Below are 25,999 nucleotides of genomic sequence, written 5' to 3'. Positions count from 1 at the left end.
ACTATTTGAGTAAAAGTGTTTAGGGTTTGTTAAATTAACCCTAACACATAAAATATTATTTGTGTATAAAGAGAGTACAGCGGTATTATTATTGTGCCCCTAGCTTTGAATCTTGGAGAGTATATATCATACAATTCTAGCTTTTTACATAATAAATCCAAATGAGTTTTACATAAAGCTTTGGTAAACATATCAGCAATTTGGACTCTTGTAGAAACATATAGAGTAGTAATTACACCATTTTCTACTCCCTCTCGAATAATGTGACAATCTACTTTTATATGCTTAGTTCGCTCATGAAACACAAGATTGGAAGCAATGTGAATTGTTGCTTAATTATCACAATGCATACTCATAGGCACCTTCAAAATAGATTTTAATTCCTCAAGTAAGATTGATCTATATTAGTTCACATGGTGTGTGTTTCAGGGCTCTATACTCAACCTTTGTACTAGACCTATCTACAAAAATTTGTTTCTTACTCTTCCAAGGAATCAAGTTTCCTCCCAGAAAATCAAGTTTCCTCCCAGAAAAGTGCAATAAATAGTAGTGGATTTCCTAGCTAACAATGATCCTATGCAATTGGCATCGGTAAAGGCTTATACTTGCAGGCTAGGTTGCATAGACATAGACACGGGTGCGAGTACAATATGGGTACGGGAGTACGACATTTCTTGAAAAACTAGGGTACGACATGTCTGGAGTACGACAATTAATTAATTAATATTTATTTTAGGTATATTTTATATATTTTTAGACATATTTATCTTTTTTTAGGTTTTAAAATTAAGTAATTGCAATAAAATGTTTTAAAAAAATATCTACAATTAATTTAAAGACAAATCTAAAAATATTTAATATAAAATAAAATAATATAAATGCTTAGGAAAAGGCAATTTCTTTACCATTATTTATAATGCCATAGACTAGAAAGGGCAAAAAATTAAAAAATAAAAAGTAATACGTGGGCCACCCCCCGAAATATCTCTTGTCATCTTGCCACACCCATGCCTCGGAGTCGACACCCACAAGAAGATATATAAGGGTCTGTTTGGTTAGAGGAGTGAAAAAGTAGGAGAATAGAAAAGTGGGAGGATAGATGAGATTTAGTTTTCTCCCATTTGTGTTTGATTGGGAGGATGGAAAATTTATTTGTTTGGTTGAGAAACAAAATGAGAGGATGGAAAAGCGAAGTTAGTATAAATTTACAATTATGTCTCCATTAAATAAAACAAAAAAGTAACACATTTTTTAGCAAAAAAATTGTGTCTGTGCAAGCGGACGAAAAAAAAGCAACTGGCTGAAAAGTAGAAGATGATGATTGCTACTTGTTCCAGCCTATGCGAGAAGAAAAATAAAAAGAGGGGTGATGGTGGTGATACTATTGTGGTTCTAGATTGAAGGAAGTTGTGGGTTTAGAAAGAGAGTGCGTGAGGGAGTGAGATCTTTTTTTTTTTCCCCTCCCATGTCCGGGAAGTAACTAGCATGTCTTGGCTGTGTCCGCCCGTACCTAGAATAAATTTTTTTTTTTTCTCTGGTATGCGCTGGGTACTTTTGCAGCCGTGTCTTACTGGTACCTATGTTGAATACGTGTCCGACACGGGTACTTTGCCATTTTTGGCATGTCCGGGCAACATAGCTTGCAGGTGACTGTTAGCTTTATTCAAAAGACCACAACCTATATGTGCTTTAAGATACCTCACAATTTGAATAACTGTTTACCAAAATCCCAATGTGGAAGATGTGGAGCTTTCATGTATTGGCTCATAACACCAATTGCAAATGATATATCAGGGAGAGTAATTGTGAGATAATTTAACTTACCAACCAGACGACGATATCTCTTAGGATTAGACAACAGCTCCTCCTGATCTTCATACAATTTGGCATTAGGATTCATAGGAGTCTCCACTACTTTAGATCCTAACAAAGCTAGTTTCTTCCAAAATATCCATCACATACTTTCTTTGTGATAAACTAATACTTTTTTAGATCGTGCTACCTCAATACCCAAGAAATAATGAAGTTTGCCCAGTCCTTAGTTTGAAATGAGTTTTGAAGGAATGTCTTCAAATCATCAATGTCCTTGTCATCACCAGTGATTATAATATCATTTACACACACTATCAACATAACCTTTCCTCTTTTAATGGGCATATATGGTTGATTGTTCCCCATTACTTATTGTGGTGTTTATGGAGAAAGAGAAATAGTAGGTGCTTTGAAGATAGGGAGAGATCCATACCATACTTGAAGCTATTTTTCTTTAGAACTTTAATGGATTGGTTGGCTGCTTTGTGGAACCAATCATTTTTTTTATCTTTTCTAAATTTCTTAGATTCTTGTAAATTTTGTTCTTGATTGTTTGACCCCTTGTACACTTCTTGTGTACTAGGGTGTTCCCCTTTTTGATATCAATAAACTTATTACTTATCAAAAAAAACCTTTCCTCTTTTAGAGTGATTAGAAACCATAGAGTGATTAGATTGGCAATGTCGCAATCCAAACTATAACACTGTTGCACTAAATTTACTAGGGAGATTGCTTAAGACCATAGATGGCTTTATGCATCTTGCAAACCTTCCCAAACTCCCCTTGAGCAACAAACCAAAGTGGTTTCTCCATACACAACTCTTCCTTCTAATCACCATTTAAAAATGCATCTTTAACGTCTAACTAAAACAATGGCCAACCCAGATTAGCAGATAAGTAGATTAAAATCCTGATAGAAAATTTTAGCAACAGGAGAGAATGTCTTTGCATATTCGACACCAAAAGTCTTGGTATACCCTTTGGAAACCAAGCGAGCCTTCAAATGTTCAATAGAACCATCAGGCAAGTACTTCATAGTATACACCCAACGATAGCCAATAGTAGTTTTCCCTAGAGGAGGAACTAAAGACCAAGTAGAATTTGAAACAAGGTAGACATTTCTTCTTCCATAATAGCCTTCCAACCAAGAATGGACATAGCTTCCTGTAGAGACTTAGGAGCAACAACGGAGGACAAGGATGAGGTATGATATTAAAGCAATGACGTATGAAAATATTCAAAAGCATATAAAAAAAATATGAAGTGAAGCAATAAATTGATTCTTTATTTCCATAAAAAATGATTTGAAAATAGGGAAAAATTCAAACATTTCTTTCGTAAGATAAAGATAGGTGACCCTAGAATAATCATCAACAAAACTAACAAAATATTTAAATCCCAACTATGAGGGAGTTTTTTTTGGGACCCAAATATCAGAATGAAATAAATGAAAAGGACTACTGACATGACTTTCACGCCTAGAGACAAAGGCAATGGTGCTTACTCAATTGACATGCTTCACATTGCAAAAGCTCGATGACACAATGGGACTAACCACTTCAAATTTTAGAGAGTGGGTTGACCAAGGCGACAATGATGCTGGAGAGGTGAGATACACAAGTGAGAAACCACTAAACTCGATGAACAACGATGATCCAGGTGGTAGAGTCAACTGGCTTCATGCCCTCCACCAAGAATCGTCCTTGTCTTGAGATCTTGAAAGATACAATGAGTGGATAAAAAAGGGCAGCGCAATTCAGAAATTTAGTAAGCTTACTAATTGGCAAAAGATTAAAAGGAAAGTCAAGAATATATAAGACTGAAGAGAGAGAAAGATTAGGACCTAGATTGGCAGTGCCTAGACCATAAACTTTAGTGGTTGAGCCATCTGCCAAAGTGACATTGAGAAGACTACTAGAGTGCTCGTGCCTAAACCATAAACTTTAGTGGTTGAGCCACCTGCCAAAGTGACATTGAGAAGACTACTAGAGTGCTCAAGGTCAGAGAGTAAACTTGAAGTACCTGTCATATGATTAGTAGGACCTAAGTCAATGACCCAAGGTTCTTGAATGGCAAGACAAGCAATGGAAGTACCTTATTAAGCCAAAGTAGTTGTAGAGCTACACCTAACAGAATTAGAATGTACAGACACAAGGTGAATGTAGTCTTCCTCCGGAATTGATACTACTCTTGATGTTGGTGTGTTGGTGGAAGTGATTGTGAAGTTAGTTCTTCAGCCTGAAAACTAGCTTAATGAGCTGAGAGTTTGCCATACTACTTCCAACAAAAGTCTAGTTTATAATCCTCAGTATGACCCCTTGCTCAAGACCTCCACTCTAGTTTATAGTTCTCAGTATGACCCCTTGCTCAAGACCTCCACGGCCTTACCATAGTTTTTAGACTCAAACTGTTCAAAGAACCGGAGAAGGGAGAGAGGTTCAAAATTTTTAAGGTCAGACTAAGGTTCAACCAAGGTCGAACCGTGATGACATCATAATTAATTTAATAATTATTTAAAAGATAAATAAATATATTAAATTAGTAAAAATTAAAAAATTAACTAAAATAATCCAAATAAATATAAAGAACTATATTTCAAATATTTTTTTATATCATCACTTTCATAATGCAAATAAAAAATATTAAATTCTAAGCAAACATAATTTTGCAAATAAAAAATATTACATTCTGAGCATAATTGACAATCCAATATTTTCTTTTTTATGCCCATTTGAATAGTCAATCATTTGTGAATTAAAAAAAAAAAATACAAGAGTGGAGTGGGCAGACACTGGTTTGTTCCCCCATTAAAAAATGGGTTAAATAAAGAACAAGTTCCCATAAAATTTAAGAAGTGCTTGACAGCAAGAATAATTGGGTAACAATGCAGATACTGAAGAAGAATACTCTAGAGGCAAAAAATGTTGATACAACATATGCAAAAACGCACACAGAGAGAGAGAGAGAGAGAGAGAGAGCAACGAAGAAGATGGCAGTGTGGTATCATGTCTGATAGTCTCATGGTGGGTGGTTGAAGTTGAAGGCTTGAAGCTTCAACAATGGCTGCAACGAAGAAGATGGCAGTGTGGTCTCATGTCTGATAGTCTCATGGTGGGTGGTTGAAGTTGAAGGCTTGAAGCTTCAACAATGGCTGTAAGTAAAAAAAAAAAAAAAAAAAAAAATCTCAAATGGTTTGACCTGTGAGAACCGCTTAAGGTTTTCAAAACTAAGAGGTTCAACCGCATTTCTCACGGTTCACGAACTTTCTTGTAATGGCTGGTTATTATGGTTAAAAGAACCGGCTTTAATGAACGGTTTTTGGTTAATCCGGTTGGACCGTATGGTTTGATCTAGATTTCAAAACCATGGGCCTTACCACTCCCCATAGAAGTGGCAAAAGCAGATTTATAACCGGAAGGTAATGTAGCAATATTAGAGTCAGATAATGTGGCTTGTCTAAGTCTACCAAAAGCTTCACTTAATGAAGGGAGGTCTTTACAAGCCAAAAGTTGTTAGTTGTGATTAAATTGGGGAAATGATGTCGCGATGTGGAAGCGTCAAGAAGCAAAACATGTCTACTTCTAGTAAACAAGAAATAAAACACATTTACTTCTAAAAGTAACCTTGAATCCACAAGGAGAAAGGGTTCTGGTATCCACCAGAGAAACAAGAGACAAAAGTTTGAATTTTTATTATTATCAATAATACCGAAAAACGTTTACAAATTTGGAGGCCTATTTAAGGGCTCCATAAAACTTGACTAACAAGAAAATATATTCTAAAATAAATCCTAATTAATACTTAACCATAATAGGAATCAAAGTTGACCTAAAAAGTATTAAAAGCACCTAAAAACAAGAAAATAAAACCCTAAACTTAGAATTCCAAAAATTACATATTGAATACCAAAATTAATAAATAACAAAAGTTTACTTGTAGATTCTGTCCTACATCAGCAAATATACCGTACCAGCCATTAAACCAGTATTGGTCCTCTTCCAAAATGTATTGGAAAAAATATCGGGTTGTACCAGCCTATATAGGGGATATTTCGGGCATTTTGGCCAAAATTAGTGTTTCGGTCAATACAATTAAAAAAAAATGTTAAAAAATTGAAAAAAAATATTAAAAAACATGTTATTTAAGTTAATATATTGATTAGTGTACTTAGGCTAATATTTAGTCTTATAAAATATGTGGATTTTAAATTTTATGTTGATAAATGTAAAAATTAATAAATTTATACTTACATAAGTAAATACAAACATATATTTATGTACAGAAATATATAAATAGCGGTAATCCCAAAATGGTGCATCATTATCAACCGCTACCGAAATATTTCGTTCTCTTGACCAAACCATAACGGCCTCTGGTATGAAATTGACTCCCTTGGGATGTTTGCTTTCCCATCTTGTTTTTCTTTTCTAATCTTTTTTTATTGGGAAGTTACACATTCATTTGGTGGGTTTGGAAACCACAACCTCATCCTCCATCCAATTGTTACAAAAGTTCCTAGTAGGGAAGATTAAATTAAGGGAAGTAGGGTTGGGAAAATTTGCCATGAACTTGCTGCTAATTGTTTGCCATGTACAATATATATTTGAATTAAAACCCAATAACAAACCAATTCAGTCAATAGTGTCAATGCAGAATTGAACTGACTCATTACCCTCACAAAAACTGAATGGCTTGGGCAGCCATTTCACAGCCCTAATTTATAATTTCCTTGAGCCATTTATGATTATTTATCATTTATTAGTTATTATTATGATTATTATTGGTATATCACTCAAGTTTCTCACATTCAATGAATGTAATCGAAAGGTAGTGGATAAAATGATTTGAAAATAATTTTTATTGTTTTGTGGATCTATTTAGTCACTAAACAATGTTATGCTTTTTCATTCATATTCACATTAAAGCAAGCAATGATTGTTACACTTTTCTCCATTATCTAAAATGCTATTTAAAATCTTGGCATTGTATGTATGTATGAATAGATGATTTTATTAAAGGGAGTGACTTAGGTGTACAGGTTCTATACAAAAGCTACTGCGCTTGGTAACAATTACAAATACTAAGAATCCGAGAAAATCCATGAATATTTTTGTACATATGCATCTTCATATATTTATTTAAGTATACTGTATGCTATTGAAAAAGAATATAGATATAAGAAAGTTAAATATTGTGATAACTGATAAGAGAATTTTATAGGTTTCATCTATAATAATTCACATGTCTTAATTTGAGAACGTGATTCATATATCCAATGCCTCTAATCATTATCCCATTGTAATTTTCTTAGTTTTGATTGAAGCCTTTCCTCTAGCCTTGGAATTATATAATTTGCTTTTGTGCAGTTTAGGTTGGCTTATGTGGCCCTAGAGTCGCGAGTGGTTGGTGCTGGAGAGTTGGTTGACCATCCAAAGAAAATTGCTCTTAATTACATTTGTGGATACTTTTTTATTGACTTGTTTGTTGTATTACCTCTTCCTCAAGTAAGAACCATCTCTCAATCATTCTCTTCCCTTTATCAACTTTGTTTACCATCTACATTATGACACGTCCGTACACTTAATGTGTTACAATCTTCTTATTGATTATTCAATGTACAAGCTTGTTGTTTCGGGATGTAATTAGGGTTAAAAACTTAATTTAACATTTAAAAATTCTAATTTATATATGTGGGTGATTACGATGATATTGTTTAATATTTTTCCCTTGACTTAATACAAACTTATAACACTTACCCTCAAGTTGGGACGTATATGTCATGCAATCCTAGCTTGTTACATAATAAATCCAAACGAGTCTTACACAAAACTTTGATTCAAACATATCAGCGAATTGGGCTCTGATAGAGATATATGGAGTAGGTATTACACCAGTTTCTACCCTTTCTCAAACAAGATGACAATCCAACTCTATATGCTTGGTTTGCACATGAAGCACAAGAATAGAGGCAGTATGAATTGCTGCTTGCTTTTTACAATCATATTCATAGGCAACTTCATGTCAAACCTTAATTCCTCAACTAGATGCTTAATCCACATAACTTTGCATGACGTATGTGTCATGGCCTTGTAATCATCCTCTAAGCTAGATCTGGATATTATAGTCAACTTCTTAATTTTCCAAATAATCGAGTTGCCTCCTAGAAAAGTGCAATACATGTGATCAAGTTGCCTTCTATAAGATCGTTGCATGTATCGATCAATTGGTTTAAATACCTTTATGATAGTATATGTTTTATTTAAATGATAAGTGTATTTCGAATTTCTGTCCTTTGTAATTAATTATTTTTATTATTACTTTTTAAAATGCAGATCATAATATTGTTAATTCTACCAAAATCTTTGGGAGGAGCCAATTATGCCAAAAATCTTTTACGGGCAGCTGTTCTTGTTCAGTACATTCCTAGATTGTATAGGTTTCTACCTCTACTTGCTGGTCAGTCTCCAAGTGGCTTCGTATTTGAGTCAGCCTGGGCTAATTTCATTATAAATCTTCTCATTTTCATGTTGTCCGGCCATGTTGTTGGGTCATGTTGGTATCTGTTTGGGTTGCAGGTAGGTGGAGGTTTTTATATCACTAAAGATGCTTGTTGACCTTGCCTTATTTTTAACAAGTTTCTTCTTCTTTCTGTTTTTTGAAGTTTCTTTGAACTTTACACTTCCTCTTGTACATGCAATTATATTTAGTTGTTGAAATGTTCATAATAGTGAAGCATCTTCTTGTTCAAATTACCTTTTGTGAAACACAAATTGCAGACATAATGCAACCTTGGCGAACAATTTCCTGAAGCAATATTAAGTCAAATGTTCCTTTGCCTGCCAAGAAAAGAAAAGAAAAAAATAAAAAGAACCCAAACATTGCATCATTTATGTTCTCAGTTTAGTTTGTAATGTTTTGATTTATTGTTGACATGGTAAAAATATTTGTGACATGAAAAAAGAAACACCATGAAGACAATAATTTGTTTCATCATTGAACTAGTCATTCAATAGTTTTTTTTATTATATATTTATATTTCAAAAGAAGAGAAGCTTTTGACATTATGGTCTAATCTTGGCCAGAACCCAAACATTGCATCATTAATGTACTCAGTTTAGTTTGTAATGTTAGTAAAATATTTGTGATAGGAAAAAAAAAATCCACTACCAAGAAAATAATTTGTTTCATTAATGAAGTAGTCATTTCAATATTCTTTATTTATTTGTTATTTATTTAAAAAAGAAGAAGAAGATTTTGACTTTATTGTCTTATTGGAAGTCATTATATTGGCTGAGATGCTTCAAACATGAGAGGGTTGATTATGCCAACTGCTTCTTATTTCTATTTTGCCAAGTATTCTGTTTACTACGTGCATGAAGTCTTTTGTTCAATGATTCACTAATTTTCTCATTTTACCTCCTCTTTATTTTCCCAGAGGGTTAATCAATGTCTTCGAGTTGCCTGTGAAAACTCTGGACTTGCGTCATGTCTGAGTTTTATAGATTGTGGGGTTGGAAAAATTTCTAAACATTTTTCCGATGATCCCAATTCAACATGGAATAGCTGGAAAGATAATGTGAATGCCAGTGCTTGTTTAACTGAAGATGGCTTTTCGTATGGGATTTACAAGACAGCTGTCTCTCTTACTATGGAACATAGCATCATAACCAAATATATATTTTCATTATTTTGGGGATTCCAGGTATTCCTTTTATGTATTTCTTCATTTTTGCCTTATCTTTTATATGAAGTGTCTTGAACTTTATCCTACAACTTGAATTTCAGTCGAAATTTTGTTTTACATAGTTTTTAAATTAACTAGGGATGTGCTATAGGAAAATACATTACAAATTTTGTCAAGCCCTTTTGGCGGGAGGCAAACCTGAGGCACACACTTGCCATTGCTTTTGGTTTCTTCCACTTGATTTCTTATCTTGCATTAAAAAAAAAAAAAAAAATCTGATTTGGGTTTGTTTATTACTTCATATTCCTACTTTTAAAAAAAAAAAAAATTTATTTATTTTATACCTGGCAAAGATATCTGGCAAATAGTATGAAACAGTTGTCAAAAAACAATATATGGATATTGAGTTGCAGCCTGGATGGCCACTTTTCTAGCTTCAGGTAATATTACATTTGAAACACCTTTAATAACAAGTCTAATCTGAGCTTGGGTTCCGATATATTATATATCTTCAATGAGGTTGTGGCATTGCCTGTGCCAGTGATCTTTCTTCTTCCTAAACTGTGCTATGTCTTTCTTGCTGATCAGGACCACCATGTTGGAAAAACCCATGTCTTTCAGAGTATTGCTTCTCTGTTTATATAAAGTCTAGCTTCTTGCAGCTCCTGTATGCCAATGCTCTGTCCCTTGGCCAGAATGTTGTGCCCTTCTCTGTCCTTAGCTACTATAGCCTATCCTCTTCTGCCCTTGTGCATTTTCTTTCTGACCTCCACCTGAATTAATATCTTCCACTGCTCATGGAAGGGCCATGCAGGTTGATTGTGCTCCTTGTGCATTGAAAACCCCTGTTCTAGCAGCACCCGCATCCACATTGTGAAAAGCCTCTCCATACCTTCTGACCAGAGCTTGAGAAGTCATTAGTGTTTCCATGGTATTGGGTTGCTTCCCCTCAAACTGAACTTGATTTCTATGGTACCAAATGCAGTAGAGGGTTCTGAGTACAGTGATTAAATAAGGTAGAGTGGGGGGCAAAACTTGGTTGTTAAGAATGCAATGGCTAATCTAATTTTTAAGGGACGGGAATTGGAGGTAAATCAATGTTTATAGTCAGGTTACTTCCCTGGAAATTCCTATTCAACAGATTTCTCCAAATCCAGGAATGATGTTTGTTTGGTTTGTGTGAGTAAAGTGGCTCTCTTGGGCAGTATTTGGAACTATTGGTGTTGAATTTGTCTAGTTGTAGTTAGTTGACTCATTGTTGAGGTTTCTTTCCACAGGTCCACTAGTTTATTTGCTTATTGTGAGTGTGTTGATAAGATTGCTGCTGTGGACCAAAAATAGTGTTCAACCCACTAATTATTTATTGTTTCCAGACTTGTTATCTATTACCTCTTTTGTCTTAATGGAAGTAATTATGCTAAGTGGCCCAAGTAGTTGAAAGAAGTTCAATTACGTGATTAATGAACCCCCTGCTTCTATGGACTCTAAATATGCTGATTGGAGAGTTGAAGATGCACAGATTAGGACTTTCCTGTGGAATAGTATGGAGTCTAAGATTAGTTGTAGTTTGGTTTTCTTATCGACTGCAAAACTTGTTTGGGAACAGGCCATGGAACTGTACTTTGGTGTTAGCAATTTGAAGCAAATTTATGATCTTCATCAAGCTTATTTTTCCTTGACTCTTAGTGATTTGTCTTTGGAAGACTATTATAACAAGTTTAAGAGTATATGTGAAGAACGCAATATTTACCAACCCATCTCCTTTGATATGAAAACTATGAAGAAACAAAGAGCTTATATGTATGTTGCTTGCTCCCTCACTGGCTTACCTACAACATTGTACCCAGTAAAATAACAATTGTTGACAAGTTAGGACATCCTTTCATTGAGTGAAGTTTTTGGTAGACTTAGATAGGCCACATTATCTAGCTCTAAAACAGCTACATTACCTTATCCTAGTACTGCTACATTACCTTTTGGTGATAAATCTACTTTTGCGACTTCCATGGGGAGTGGTAGAGGTGGTTGTGGAGGTCAAGGCCGTGGACGTTGTGAGCAAGGGGGAAAAGTGGTAGAGGACGTGGCCTCCACAAGTGCACTTATTGTCATGGTGAGAATCATACATTAGACTTTTGTTGAGAGTTGTAAGGTAAACCCTAAGCTCATCAAGCTAGTTTTTAGGCTGAACAACTGACTTCACAGTCACTTCCACCTTCATCTAGAGTAGTCTCCATCCTTGAGGAAGAGTACAATCGCATCCTGTCTATGCATTCTAATTTTGTTGGGTTTGGCTCTATAGCTACTTTGGCTTAACAAGGTACTTACATTGCTTATCTTGCCACTTAGGAACCTTGGGTCATTGACTTAGGTGGTCATCGACTTAGGTGCTACTAATCATATGACAAAGTACCTCAAGTTTACTTTCTGACCTTGAGCACTCTAGCAGTCTTCCGAATGTTACTTTGTTAGATTGCTTAACCACTACAGTTTCTGGTTTGGGCACTGCCAATCTTAGTCCTAATCTCTCTCTCTCTCTCTTCTGTCTTATGTATTCTTGACTTTCTTTTTAATCTTTTGTCAATTAGTAAGCTTAGTAAACTTTTGAACTGCGTTGCCATTTTTTTATTAATTCATTGTATCTTTCAAGATCTCTAGACGGGGAATATTCTTGGTGGAGGGAATGCAATTGGTGGACTCTTCTACCTGGATTAGCATGGTTCTTCTGTTTTAGTGGCTTCTCACTTGTCTATCTCACCTCTCTAGTATCATTGTTATCTTGGTCATCCCTCTCTCCAGGATTTGATTAGTCCCGTCATGTTGTTGTGTCCTTACAATGTGAAGCATGTCAGTTGATTAAGCACCATGGTTTTTAAACCCGTACTATTCAAAAAATTGGACAAGGGAGATGTTCCAGGTTTTTGAGATTGGACTGAGGTTGAATCAAGGTCAAACTATGATGATGTTATAATTAATTTAATAATTATTTAAAATATAAATTAATATATTAAATTAGTAAAAATTGAAAATTTGACTATGATTAATTATTTAAAATTAATTGAAAATTAATTATTTAACATATTTATTTTATTTTTATGCAAGCTTATATGATATCTAAATTATTTAAGCCATGTCAAAGCCCATTTGACTACCCAATAAACTTTTTGAAAGAAACCCAATAAAAATGTTAAGAAAAATATTTCCCATTAAATTAATTAAAAAAAGCCTGAACAGTGGCAGACATTGATTTGCCTGCCATTTAATTTTTTTTGTGAGACTGAGACCCATTCCCCATGAAATTTAAAAAATAATAAAATAAACAAAAACAAAACAAAAGCTAGCTAGAAAGCCTAGAACAGTAGGACAGTGGATAGCGTAAAGCTAGCTAGGAAGCCAAGAAGAGAGTGAGAGTGTGTAAAATTCAATTGTCTTGTCCGCCTCATTTAAAAAAATAGTCCAAGAAAATAGGTTGAGTCTAAGCAAAGCAGTGGGCGAAACCGAATAAAGAACAAGAGAGAGTGCGAGACATTGACAGTCAGGTATTGAACAAACCAGAGGGCAAAACCACAGAAAGAACAAGAGATGGAGAAGAAGAATAAGAAGAAAAACTGAAACAAAGAAGGAACGAGAAAGAGAGTGAGACAGAGAAGAAACTATGATGCAATCTTAACGTTTGACAACATCTCTTGGTGGTTGAAACTTCAACAATGGCAATAAGGTGATGTAAGCTGGTAAATTCCATTTTTTTAAAGCTTTGACCTAAACCATGAGAACCGTCCACAATTTTCAAACTTGGGCTCGACTGCGGTTAGAGTTAAAAGAACCGTATTAGTGAGAGGTTCCCTATTAATCAAGTCGTACCATACTGTAATACTCGGAATTTAATTAAAAAAAAAGAGATTTAAAAGGAGGGGTATTTAAGTAAATCTTTTTGTGGGGTCAATTTTATAATTAGTATTACTAAGGGGGTTTTTAGAAAATAAGGTTGAAACCCAAGCTATATATAAGTTAATTAAGTCAGCATATAATGACAGATATTTTGAGAGAGGAGACTACCCAAAATATCTATGCTTTATTTGGAATTAGAGTAGTTTTGGCTAGTAGTGAAACTATTTAAATATTCAAAGAGTTTTAATGATGCAAAGGAAGAGAGGTTTAGATATATATTTTTGGTAAACTAGAAGCTAGGTACCTGCAGATTTTTCTATGTTCAGTAATTCAATCTTTTTCTATACCTTTGTGCGCTAAGCGTAGATAGAAGCCGCAAATTTTTTTAGGCTTAATTCTGCACAGATTTTCTTTAAGGAGCAGTGCCCGAAGTATTGTACTTGATGAAAACAAAAAGCCTATTGCGCCTAGGCTTTGAGTTCTGACATGCTATCACCAAAAAAAAAAAGAAAAAAGAAGAAGGAAAGAATGGTTGTATTTCCATAAGGCCATGTGCCTAACTCGAACTTGGAGTTATCATCATCTCAAAAGATGATAATGGTGGCAGGTGGCATGAGATTTTGAGATGATAATGGTGGCAGGTGGCAGAGATAAAAAAAAAGAAAAGAAAAGGAAATAAAGGTGTTAACGCAATAGTGTCCAAGTGTCTTTGTTTTTCTCCTAGTATGATACAGTACTAAGAGTTTTAGCCTTATCTCTAGGGCATTAATGGTGGCAGAAAAATAAAGAAGATTATTAAGAATGAGGATTTTTGGGTATGAGATATTAGTGGAACATTATTGGATATTTTTAGTAGTTTCTCTTTTGGCCGGTACTGTTATAAGTTTTTCTTGAATTATTTGATTATTGAGTAAATGGTGGCTGAAAATTGTTTAGGTGATATCTAAGGATTTTAGAGGAAGTGTTAGGGAGAAGTTCTTTTGTGGTGAGCTAGTTGAGATAAGTAATCTTATCCTAATTGGTTCTTTACTACTGTATGTTAACTACTGAAATTTGTTTATAATTGTTTCAATTTTATTTAATTGTTTTAGTTACATTGATTTAAAGTAAAAAATAGAAATTATCACAAATATATTTGATTACTGAATATATAATTTTATATATATGTATTTGAATGAGATATATTTTTGTTTGAACTTTGATTTGATATATATGATTTTGGACAATTTGACTTTGTTTTGAGTCTGATACCTAGCTAATAGGGTTTATTTATTGGTACTGAAACTAGTTCTATCTAGGGCATCACAAGCCTATCGTGTTTCTGGACCCAGCTAATGGGGGATATATATTAGCACGGAACTAGTTTCATTTGAATTTGATGCCCGCTTATGGGGATATAGCGTGGCCATAGTCATAAAGATTGTTAAGAATATAAATTATGTTTGATTATTTGAACTGTTTTAAGTCTTGAAATTGCTTGTGTGTTTTTGGAACTTACTGTAAATTATAGCTTTGATATATGGAAAACTGATTATGTTCTAATCCATCTATGATATATTTGTAAGATTAAGATATTCGATCTATGTACAACTTATTATTTTACAGATCTATTTGCTTGATAGAACTTATTAGGACTTTGGTTACTTATTGAGCAGCATATGTTTGGGCTTCCGTTGGGATGTGCGTATGAGTGAAGTTTAGGAAATCATTGGAATAAAATTTGGAATTTTATGTTTAATAATGTCTTTTGTTTAGACTTTAGTCTTAAAAGATTTAGTTTATTTTTTCTTTGTGATGTTGGAAGATTATTATTTTGGAGATCCTTTGAGAATTGCATTATCGAAGATATTTTTGGATTTATTGATGAAATTTTCTTTGAGGACAAATTCTTAGTGATTAAGAAGATCTTTCACACTTGTAGAGTGTAAACCTTATAAGCGTGTGGCTGTTGTCACATGTCTAGCTCTTACTTGGGTTTGGGGCGTGACACATACAGTCTGGCCTAGGTCTAAAAACCATGGCAAGCACCATAGGGTGCCTTTTGTCTCTAGGTGTGAAATCATGTTAGTATTTTCATTTAGTTCATTCTGATATTTAGGATCCAATAAACACTCCTTCATTGTTGGGATTTAGATATTTTGTTATTTTTGTTGATAATTTTTCTAGGATCACCTCTTTTTATCTTATGAAAGAAAGGCCTGAATTGTTCTTCATTTTTAAATCTTTTTATATGGAAATAAAGACTTAATTTAGTGTTTCACTTCATATTTTTGACATGATAATGCTCGTGAATATTTTCATACATCGTTGTCTTGTCTCATTTTTTTGATGATCATAGTATAATTCACCAATCTTCATGTCCTCGTACTCCACAACTAAATGGAGTTGCTAAATGCGAATAGCATCATTTGTTAGAGGTTACCCGTGCTCTTTTATTCCATATGAGTGTCCTCAAATCCTATTGAAGTGATGATGTGCTTGTTTCTTGTCACCTAATCAATCGCATGCCTTCTACTATTTTGGGTGGTTAGATCCTCTATACTGTGCTATCTCTTATTGTAACTTAATTTCTCCTACCTCCTAAATTCTTTGGTTGTGTGCACTATGTTCAGCTCTTAGGTCTAAGGGGTGATAAACTTGATCCTAGATCAATTAAATGTGTTTTTCTTAGGTATTCTTGTAATCAGAAGGGATACTAGTGTTACTCACCTACTCTTCGTCTTTCATTAGTGCCCCATGTCTCCTACTATAACTCCTCCTAAAAAACCACTCCAGGTGTATCATCGTCGGCAACAAGAAGAAATGCATGCCTTGTCTCAAAATGCCACTTGGTCTTTAGTTCCTCCTCTAGGGAAACTATTGTTGGCTGTTGTTGGGTGGACACTGTGAAGTACTTGCCTGATGGTTGTATTGAGCATTTGAAGGCTCGCTTGGTTGCCAAAGGGTATACATAACATATAGTGTTGATTATGCAGAGACATTCTCTCCGGTTGCTAAAATTTCTTTAATCAGAATTTTAATTTCCTTAGCTGCTAATTTGAGTTGGCCACTATTTTAGTTAGATGTTAAAAGTGCAATTTAAATAGCGATTTGAAGGAAGAGGTGTAGATGGAGCAACCACCTGGTTTGTTGCTCAGGGGGAATTTGGGACAGTATAAGGGCTTCATAAAGCCATTTATGGTCTTAAGCAACCTTTTAGAGCTTGGTTTGGTTATTTTAGTGTAGCAGTGTTAAAGTTTGGATTGCAACGTTGCCAATCTGATCACTCTGTATTTTCTCATACCTCTAAATGAGGAAAGATTATGTTGATAGTGTATGTTGATGATATCATAATCACTGGTGATGACAAGGACATTGATGATTTGAAGACATTCCTTTAAAACTCCTTTCAAACTAAGGATCTGGCCAAACTTCATTGTTTCTTGGGTATTGAGGTAGCACGATCTAAATAAGGCATCTGATTATCACAAAGAAAGTATGTGCTGGATATTTTGGAAGAAAATGGCTTGCTAGGATCTAAACAAGTGGAGACCCCTATGGATCCTAATGTCAAATTTTATTAAGATCAGATCTATTATCTAATCTTGAGAGATATCGTTGTCTGGTTGGTAAACTAAATTATCTCACAGTTACTTGCCCAGATATAAATTGGGGGGAGAGAGAGGGTTTCCCTGTCTAATACCTCTAGGAGGTATAATGGTCTGGGAAGGTCCACCATTAATTAACACATGATAAGATATAGTGGTAACACACTGCAAGAGCCACTGGATCCATTTATCCCTGAATCCTATGGTAGATAGGACAACTTTGAGAAAACCCCACTCCAGCCTACCATAGGCTTTGTGCATGTCAAGTTTAAGGGAACCAAACTCTCCTTTAATATTCTTCTTTCTTCTTAATAATGACATAAAATTCATGTGCAAGGATGATATTATCAGAGATATGCCTACCGTGTATGAATGCATTTTGGAAAGGGGAGATAAAGGAGTCAAAGCAGGCATCTGAGTTGATTGACAAGAATTTTATAAATGATCTCATAGACTAGACTACATTACAAAGCCTGAAAGGGCAAAACTGGGAGACATCTTCTGGACTAGCAGATTTAGGAGTCAGTGTAAGGAAAGAGTGGTTTAGGGATTTCAGAATCAGATCTGAGTGGAAGAAGGAATGTATAGTTGCAAGCATGTCTGGTTGAACCACCCTCCAGTACCTCTGGTAGAATGCAGCTGGTAACCCATCTGGTCCAAGGGCTTTGAACGGTCCAATTTGAAAGAGCGCTTGAATGATTTTTTCATTCTAAACAGGCTCCTACAGCTTTTTTTTTTTTTTTTTTTTTTTTTTTTTTCCATTGACACAGCAGGCAGAGGAACTATGCTTAGTTGTTCTTGGATCTGGTTGGCCTCATATGTCTGTTGTGATGTATAGAGTCGCTGGAAGTAATTCTGGAAACACTGGAAGATACCTTCTTGTGAATCCATCCAACAACCCTGATCATCCTTTATCTGCTGAATTCAGTTTCATAGTGACGCAGGACAACCAGAACGAAATTGAAAGAACGGAAAAATAAATTATATGACCTAAGAGTCAGCACTTAGGCCTTGCTTGGAGTCAGCACCAAGCGGGGAAACCACTAGGAGTCAGCACCTAGGGTAGACCTGGAGTCAGCACCTAGGGTAGACCTGGAGTCAGCACCAGACCAAAGAAAGACCAAACGGCCATTGTTTTCATTCATCAAAATATCAACTATTTTCTCAAGGAGTACAATAGGTAGCTTATAAAGGATTACTAAACTCTAGTTCTAATTGGTTAGGAAACCTTAATTGCCTTATTACAAAAATACCCTTGCTGGCTAGGAAACCCTAATTGCCTTATTACAAAAATAACCTTACTTCTAAATTAAAATACTAAAAGCTCAATAAACTACTAGGACCTAAAACATAAAAATACAATTGACTTGCAAACATAAATAATATTAAATAATAATTCTCTTTCATCTCCCGCATCATTCTCCTCTGGTTGGAGAAAACTCGACCTCGAGTTTTAAAGCATTGAAGGATTAGGATGCTGACAAACAACATTTGCTTCAAGTTTGGAATCACCTTAGGGAGCATAGGGAAAATAAAAACCTTGAATTCCACCATATCAAACTCATTTGGAATAATAAAATCAATGTGTGGAATCAGTATAATCTCTTCTTGAACCTTATGAGCCATAGGAAGCACTTTGGTTTCAACCTCTTCGACTTCACCAAGATGTAGATCTTCAAGGACTGTGGGGGGTTGATCAGAAGCACATTCAACAACTTTAACTTTCACATCATGTTCACCCTCTAACACAATACTCTCTTTAGGCGCCATCTTTTCACCTTGCTGTTTTTCAATGGATTCATTTCCTTGCACGCTTGTTAAAGCAACACTTGTCGAAGCATGTACGTCTATGTCAACATTAGGCTTTGGTGTTGCTGGAGGATTCTCCACAACCAAGATATCACCACCAATGTTGTCTTCTATGGGGGCAACAATAAGTTCATTGTGATCAATTATCCTTGGTTTTCCAATTGAATCAGGTTGAGTCTTCATTTGCTTCATCTGAGCAATCCTGTCTTGAATCTCTTTCATGGGCTTTATAGTTAATTCCATTGCTTTCCTGGTAGATAATTCCTTGGTAGATTGTTCAAAAGTGCACTGAGGACATGATATGGGATGAGGATGAGGATTCATCGCATTTGTTTCAACTTGAAAAGTACCACACTGAGATTGGGATAGATACTTAGCTCGATAGTATGGTGACAAATACTCATCACAAAGCTTTTCTTTCATATCTTCCCACACAGTAATGGCAGGTTCATAATCCATATAGCGGAAACGTTCAAGATTCTCCCAAAACCTCTGTGCTTTACCTACTAACTTCGACTTGGCATACCTAACCTTTATGTTATCTGCAAAATTTGCTTGCTCAAAGAATCGCTCCATCCCATTCATCCAGTTGACAAAATCTCGTGGATAAGTTTCATAACCATCAAAATAAGGTGCTTCTAATATTTCCATGATTCTCTAAAATAGTGCTTCAACAAATAGCTACTGTGATTTTCTCCTTGATAGTGGCCAACTTACTGTACTATAGTCACGGGCTGGCAGCAACTGTGGATAACAGCTTTGGGGCCTATACGTGCAATGGGCTGGCAGCAACAAGACTTCTTCTTCTTCTTCTTCTTCTTTTTTTCTTTTTTTTGCAAAATAATAAAATACAGTACATGGACTTAAAATTGAAGAAGCTACAAACACGGACTTTAAAAGAAAGTCAAACGAAAGACTCTAAATTGAAAGACACGGACTCAAAGTACAGACTTATGAAAAAGAAACCACAGAAACTAATGAAAGAGAGTGGAATCTCTAAATTGAAAGAATGTTGCTCGGCGATGGGCTTGCGGGGCTAGGGGTTGACAACTGTGGTGGCGCGACGACAGGGAAGGCAGCGGCGGCACGAGACATGACGGTGGTCGACGTGATAATGGGTTCGGCGGCTGGTGGCTGTTGGGTTTTGGGGCGGTGGGTGTTGATCTTGTGGGTTTCGGCGGCTGGTGGTTGATGGGTTTTGAGGCGGTGGGTGTTGATCTTGTGGTTTTTTTTTTTTTTTTTTGTGGGTGATATTTTCTGGTTCTTTCCTGCAGTGATGCTTCAACAGATCAGTGTTTGCTCTGATACCAAAACTGACGCAGGACAACCAGAACAAAATTGAAAGAACGGAAAAATAAATGATATGACCTAGGAGTCAGCACTTAGGCCTTGCTTGGAGTCAGCACCAAGCGGGGAAACCACTAGGAGTCAGCACCTAGGGTAGACCTGGAGTCAGCACCAGACCAAAGAAAGACCAAACGGACATTGTTTTCATTCATCAAAATATCAACTATTTTCTCAAGGAGTACAATAGGTAGCTTATAAAGGATTACTAAACCCTAGTTCTAATTGGCTAGGAAACCTTAATTGCCTTATTACAAAAATACCCTTGCTGGCTAGGAAACCCTAATTGCCTTATTACAAAAATAACCTTACTTCTAAATTAAAATACTAAAAGCTCAATAAACTACTAGGACCTAAAACATAAAAATACAATTGACTTGCAAACATAAATAATATTAAATAATAATTCTCTTTCATCTCCCGCATCACATAGCCTATGGTTTCTAGCTACCATTTGGAAGTACTTAGACTTCCTGTCCATCTTGATTATCCAGTCTCATAGCACTTTTTGTGTCCACGCAGTTTCCTCTCGTTGGTATAATTTTTTCCAACTGAAAGTTCTAGTCTTCAGCTTTTCTAACATCTTCATGGGACCTTATGTTACTTGTATTTCCTGCAATTCCATCATTTTGTTTTCAATGTCCACTTCCACTTGCCCAAACACATTCTTGTTCCTCTCCCACAAATTGCCTTTCACTTCTTTGATCCCCTGTACCAATTGGTAGGCATGAAAACCGGCCCTGTTACTGTTCCATGCTTCACTTATAATGCTCTGGCAGTTGGGCTGATTGGTCTACATCCACTCAAAATGGAATGGTTTCCCTTTGAAGATTGGGCTCAGTCCATGTCCAGTGGAATGGGCCCATGATTTGAATGCAGGATGGGGAAATTCCTTACCACATTGTGGGGAAAGCCATGCATTTAGTCCATTGTGACAAAGACACAATCAAGCTTTCCATAACAAAATCTTCCCCTAGTCTGCCATTCTTCCAAGTGCATGCAAGTCCCTCAGAGTTGAGTAGAAGAAATCCTTCTTCTTAAGCACAAAAAATAATAATCTCAAAATACACTCTGATTTATTCAATCCAGCCAAATAGCTTTTATAGAAGCTTAGAATAGCCCTCAAAGCATGGGAGAATGAAAATAGCAATTAACACATTACATTTTCAAGACCATAGTCAAATAAGACTCATAGAGACTAGAAACAAAATAAATGATTGGTCTGCTTAGGAGTACTGAAACATAAAGGCTGATTATTTCTTAGGGAATACTAAGTAATGCTATTTGACTTCTTTGAGAAAATAATCATTAATGATCTAATTTGGAGGGAAAATTCGTTCAAAATAATGGGCTTTATTGTTGGACTTCAAAAACATTTGGGCCAGGGTTTTTTAGCATCAGATTGGGCTGGCTGGAACTTGGGACACTCTGGTGTCATCTTCTACCCTAGGGACTATCATATGATTGTGTCCCAGTTGTGTCCAAAAGGAAAAAAAAGAAAAGAAAATTAAGCATCGTAATTTAGGCACTTAGTAAATTAGTATTCCCTCATTCTTATTGTTAACTTGTGCATTTCATAAAAAGTCCGATTAATTTAGGTGTTTTCCCGACCCTAGACCCAAATTCTCGAAGTCAAATATTTGCTTCGAGCCAGGTGAACATCTCCCGATCTACTTTGAGTAATCTGAAAACATAATTAAGAGAACAAGGTTAATATAAAAATTGGTTTCTCCTCCATCAGAGATGAGAGACTTTGTTAGAGTTGGGTTCGATGATTGACTTTCTGTTTGCGAGTTCTGGCCTTCTGGGTGGTTGTTGATGGTTGACTTTGCTGGTTTCAGGTAGCAGCAGTTGATTGTGGGTTCTGGTGGGTTGACAATAGTCGACTATGCTGGTTAGGGTTAGTGGCAGTCAGATTGTGGGTTTTGGAGGTCCACAGTAGTCAACTAGGCACGACGGTTACCGGTGGTCGGATTGTGGGTTTATGGAGGTCCATGGTAGTCAACTAGACATGACAAGCTGGGATTGTTTACATTGGCACTCTGATACAACATAGAAGCTAATTGAGCAATTTTTATTGAGAAGAAAAATTACATTAGCCCTAATACACATGTATTATTTATAGGTTAATCCCAAAATGCAAAATTACTCGTTTTCCCTCACAACTTAAACAATATTACTCAGTATAGTACATATGCTAACATCAGTACATCCTCTCATTTGAAAAAAAAAAAGAAATCTGTAGATTGTTATAGTGCATTCTAGGGTTGGATCAGGATGTTGTGATACCAAGTTGAGTTGTGAAATATAAAAAATTAGGTTAACACAGTGAGAGAGAGAGGGGTAAAAAAAGGTTTAGGGCTTCATCAATCAGTCTCTTACTTTATCACATATATTAGAGTGATATGGAATGATTACAAGAGTAGATGCGAATATAAAAATAACATGCGAATATAAAATTAACAAGAGTAACACATTCATATAAAAATTCTAATTTTTTTTAGAGGTAGATGTCCCACACTTGAGAGCTGACATTAAAGTTGGATAAGATAAAGAAAAAGTAATGAAATTTCTGTATTTAAATAATTTAAAAAATACATGTAATAAATAAGTAGGATGTCTCTGTTAGAGACACCAATGAGTGCCAATTGAGCTACAAGGCTCATGAAAATTTCCGATTATAACTAAATAGACATCAATCTTTTCCCTCTATCTTTGCTCATTTTGGGTGGACGCAATGATGTGGGCCAAGATGGATTTCCCATCTCTCTGTGTCATCACCATCTCATTTCCTTCCCTTGAACCAGATGGGAAACAAATTCCTTTCCTTACAGAGTTTTCCATTCCCTTTTATTTCCATTAAACCAAACAAAATGTAAATGTTATGTCATATATGTGGTCTCATGATGTTGTACACTTAATTGAGTGAGTTTTGCATTTTTGATGCTGGAATACAAGCTCAAAATTAACTACATGAGTATCTTATGATTATAATAGTATAATGAACTTGTGTCTTATAGTGCCTGCCAATGAAAAACTTTATTGACTTTATAATAATATCATAATTAAATTATTTGTCTCAAATGATTTTCTTTCTTGATTGTATTCCAGACTGACCTGACACGTTTCCTTTGGTAAAATGATAGGAAGTGTGTTCATATGTGATTCAATAAATTTTGTAATGAAATGTATAAATTAATTAACTCATTGCTGACATTGTTTTTGTACGATTCTATGAAGCAAATCAGTACCCTCGCTGGAAATCAAAATCCAAGCTATTTTGTTTGGGAAGTCCTTTTTACCATGGCCATTATTGGACTGGGCCTCTTGCTCTTTGCTCTTCTCATTGGAAATATGCAAAACTTTCTTCAGGCTCTTGGGCGGAGGTACAATTATTTTTACTATGGTGATATGATATCTTGTTCTTAAATCTTTGTGCATGCAAAAGCCACTTAAGATTCTTGACAGTATATAGAGTGTCTTATCAGTGTTGATCAATATAAATAATATTCTTGTTTGAACCCTCTGTTAATTATATTTCTTCAAAGAATTGAGTGATGGACTAGGTTGAAGAATCAAGTGTGGCTGGAACTATTTTTGTGTGTGTGTGTGTGTGTGAGAGAGAGAGAGAGAGAGAGAGTATTGAACTAAATTGGTTTACCCTTTCTCTTTGGCAATTCAATGGACTGTCATCACTCTCAGAGGGAAAAGTATGAATACGGAACCTCCTCTGCCATTCGGATCAAAGAATGTATGGAGGACAGAGGATTTAAAATTTCAGAAACCACATGATTATATAGCCAGAGTGAATATGTGTCTCTTTAATGGCATGAATGCCTTTCTTCTTGGAGCAACCCATACCTTAGCCCTTTCTCTATTCAGAGACTTTTATAACTTAGGCAAAACCTGAAGTTCACCCTTTAAGTTTGGGCATTGTCATGGCTTCAAAAAATTACAAAACAATCACCACAATAATTAGGAGAGAGGTGAGTCAATCCATGTAATCGTCGGACTTTGGTGACCATATGTTAGCACCGTCTTTCATTTGACAATGAGCTCCAAAAGTTTTTTATAGGGAATTCTAGGGTTGGATCGGTTGCTCTAATGCCAAGTTTAGTATTGAACTTTGAAATATTAGGGTTAGGTGAGAAGAGAGAGAGAAGAATGAAAGGAAAGAAAGATTAGAAAATCGGTTTAGGGCTTATTGGCTTATTCCCCTGGTATGAAATATATATATATATATATAAACTGAAGTATAGTATTTATTATTGTTAGGTTTCTATTAAGCCACATTAGCATCCATGTCATTATTTTTCTTTCCATTAATAAACAAAATTATTTTACTTCCATTATTTTTCTATTAGTCTTTTAACGTTTTCACAGTTTTCACTTCAGCTTTTATAAAACCTATGATTCTCTATCTTCATTGTTTTCAACTTTCCATGTAAGCTCTTTAATGCCTCAAGACTCCCCCTCTCCTCCTTGTCTCTTCCTCTCCTCATTGAACCCAACCAATTCATACCTGTTTAGTTGTCACCACCCCTATAAAATCAAAGAGATGATATATAAACCATTAGACGTCCTCTGTCTTTGTTAACCGGAAGGGGAATTGACGCAGGACAATTAGAACAAAACTGAAACAATAATAAAATAAAGGGATATGACCTAGAAGTCAGCACTTAAGCCTTATTTGGAGTCAACACCAAGTGGGGAAACCACTAGGAGTCGGCACCTAGGGTAGACCTGGAGTTAGCACCAGACCAAAGAGAGACCAAACAACCATTTTTTTCATTCATCAAAATATCAACTATCTCTCAAGGAGTACAATAGGTTACTTATAAAGGATTGCTAAACCCTAATTTTGATTGGCTAGGAAACCCTAATTGCCTTATTACAAAAATAACCTTGCTTCTAAATTAAAATACTAATAGCCCAATAAACTAATAGGACCTAAAGCATAAAAATACAATTGGTTTGCAAACATAAATAATACTAAATAATAATCTTCTTGCGTCTCCTGCATCAGGAATAGTTTTGGATTTAACTCTTGCCAGAAACGAGCTACTTTTAGAGCAGCAAGCCTATATTCTTGAATGGGGATATTGCTCTGTTTCTTAAAACCATATGGTATGTCAAGCGTGTTTTATATATTGGAGTATTATGTGTTTTTTTGTTTTGTTTTTATGTCTCTTTTACAATGAATTGTTGCCAAGCAAAGTGGTTTGCTCTTTGTTTTGATGCTGAAGGTAATCCCTATATTTGCAGTTCTATGTTTTCATGTTTTTGATAAAATGACTATAAGAAGGTTAAAAAAAATGGTCATGTTCGTGTAGAAGAACAAATATTGAAAAATACCATTATATTAGTAAACTTCATTCATAAATGGGTTTTCAACACTTAGAATAAAATTCATAAGTTGTGTTTCATTGGATTTATTGCAGCAACGAAGGTAGTAAAAAGAATATTTGGCAACAATAATTTTGATTTACCATCCTTTTCTCCATTAACATGTTGGTACCTCACTTTTGCAACCATTGACATCCTAAACATCCGGTTCCATAAAAAGATTACATTATCTCCAAAACTGAGCCCAAATTCTTCTCCAATTAGCTCCAATGAAAAGAAAGCAAAGAACCAATCTTTGATCGAAAATTCAAATGTTCTATCAAATGTGGTTTTCTTTTCTTTTCTTCTTTCTTCCTTTACCACTTGGATTTCAAAAGTTGATATAAAGAACAAAGATTTGCATAATGTATACTTCATATTGGGATGCATTGCACCAAAAAATGACAAGACATATAATATACTTAGAGCATCAGTATCAACTGTTGCAAAAAAATTCTATTGTAACACATCAAAAATTAGTTTTGCTACTTTA

General features: G+C 35.2%; 1 protein-coding gene across 4 annotated transcripts in view; it reads left to right on the top strand.

Moving 5' to 3' along the window:
* Positions 1-25,999, top strand: part of LOC115963891 (probable cyclic nucleotide-gated ion channel 20, chloroplastic) — a 50,367-nt gene that overhangs the window by 11,149 nt on the left and 13,219 nt on the right. For 2 of the 4 annotated variants that reach the window (XM_031083118.1, XM_031083115.1), the window contains 5 exons: positions 7,179-7,316; positions 8,145-8,387; positions 9,248-9,514; positions 21,963-22,118; positions 23,362-23,507. In XM_031083118.1, coding sequence (XP_030938978.1) covers positions 7,179-7,316; positions 8,145-8,387; positions 9,248-9,514; positions 21,963-22,118; positions 23,362-23,507 — 950 coding nt within the window. The remainder of the gene's footprint in view (positions 1-7,178; positions 7,317-8,144; positions 8,388-9,247; positions 9,515-21,962; positions 22,119-23,361; positions 23,508-25,999) is intronic. The other 2 variants (XM_031083117.1, XM_031083116.1) reach the window with 2 other exon arrangements.

This window comes from Quercus lobata, chromosome 10 (assembly GCF_001633185.2).
Source record: "Quercus lobata isolate SW786 chromosome 10, ValleyOak3.0 Primary Assembly, whole genome shotgun sequence".
Classification (NCBI taxonomy): Eukaryota; Viridiplantae; Streptophyta; class Magnoliopsida; order Fagales; family Fagaceae; genus Quercus; species Quercus lobata.
The sequence above is the reverse complement of the archived record's forward strand: the minus strand, read 5'-3'. Positions and strand labels throughout refer to the sequence as shown.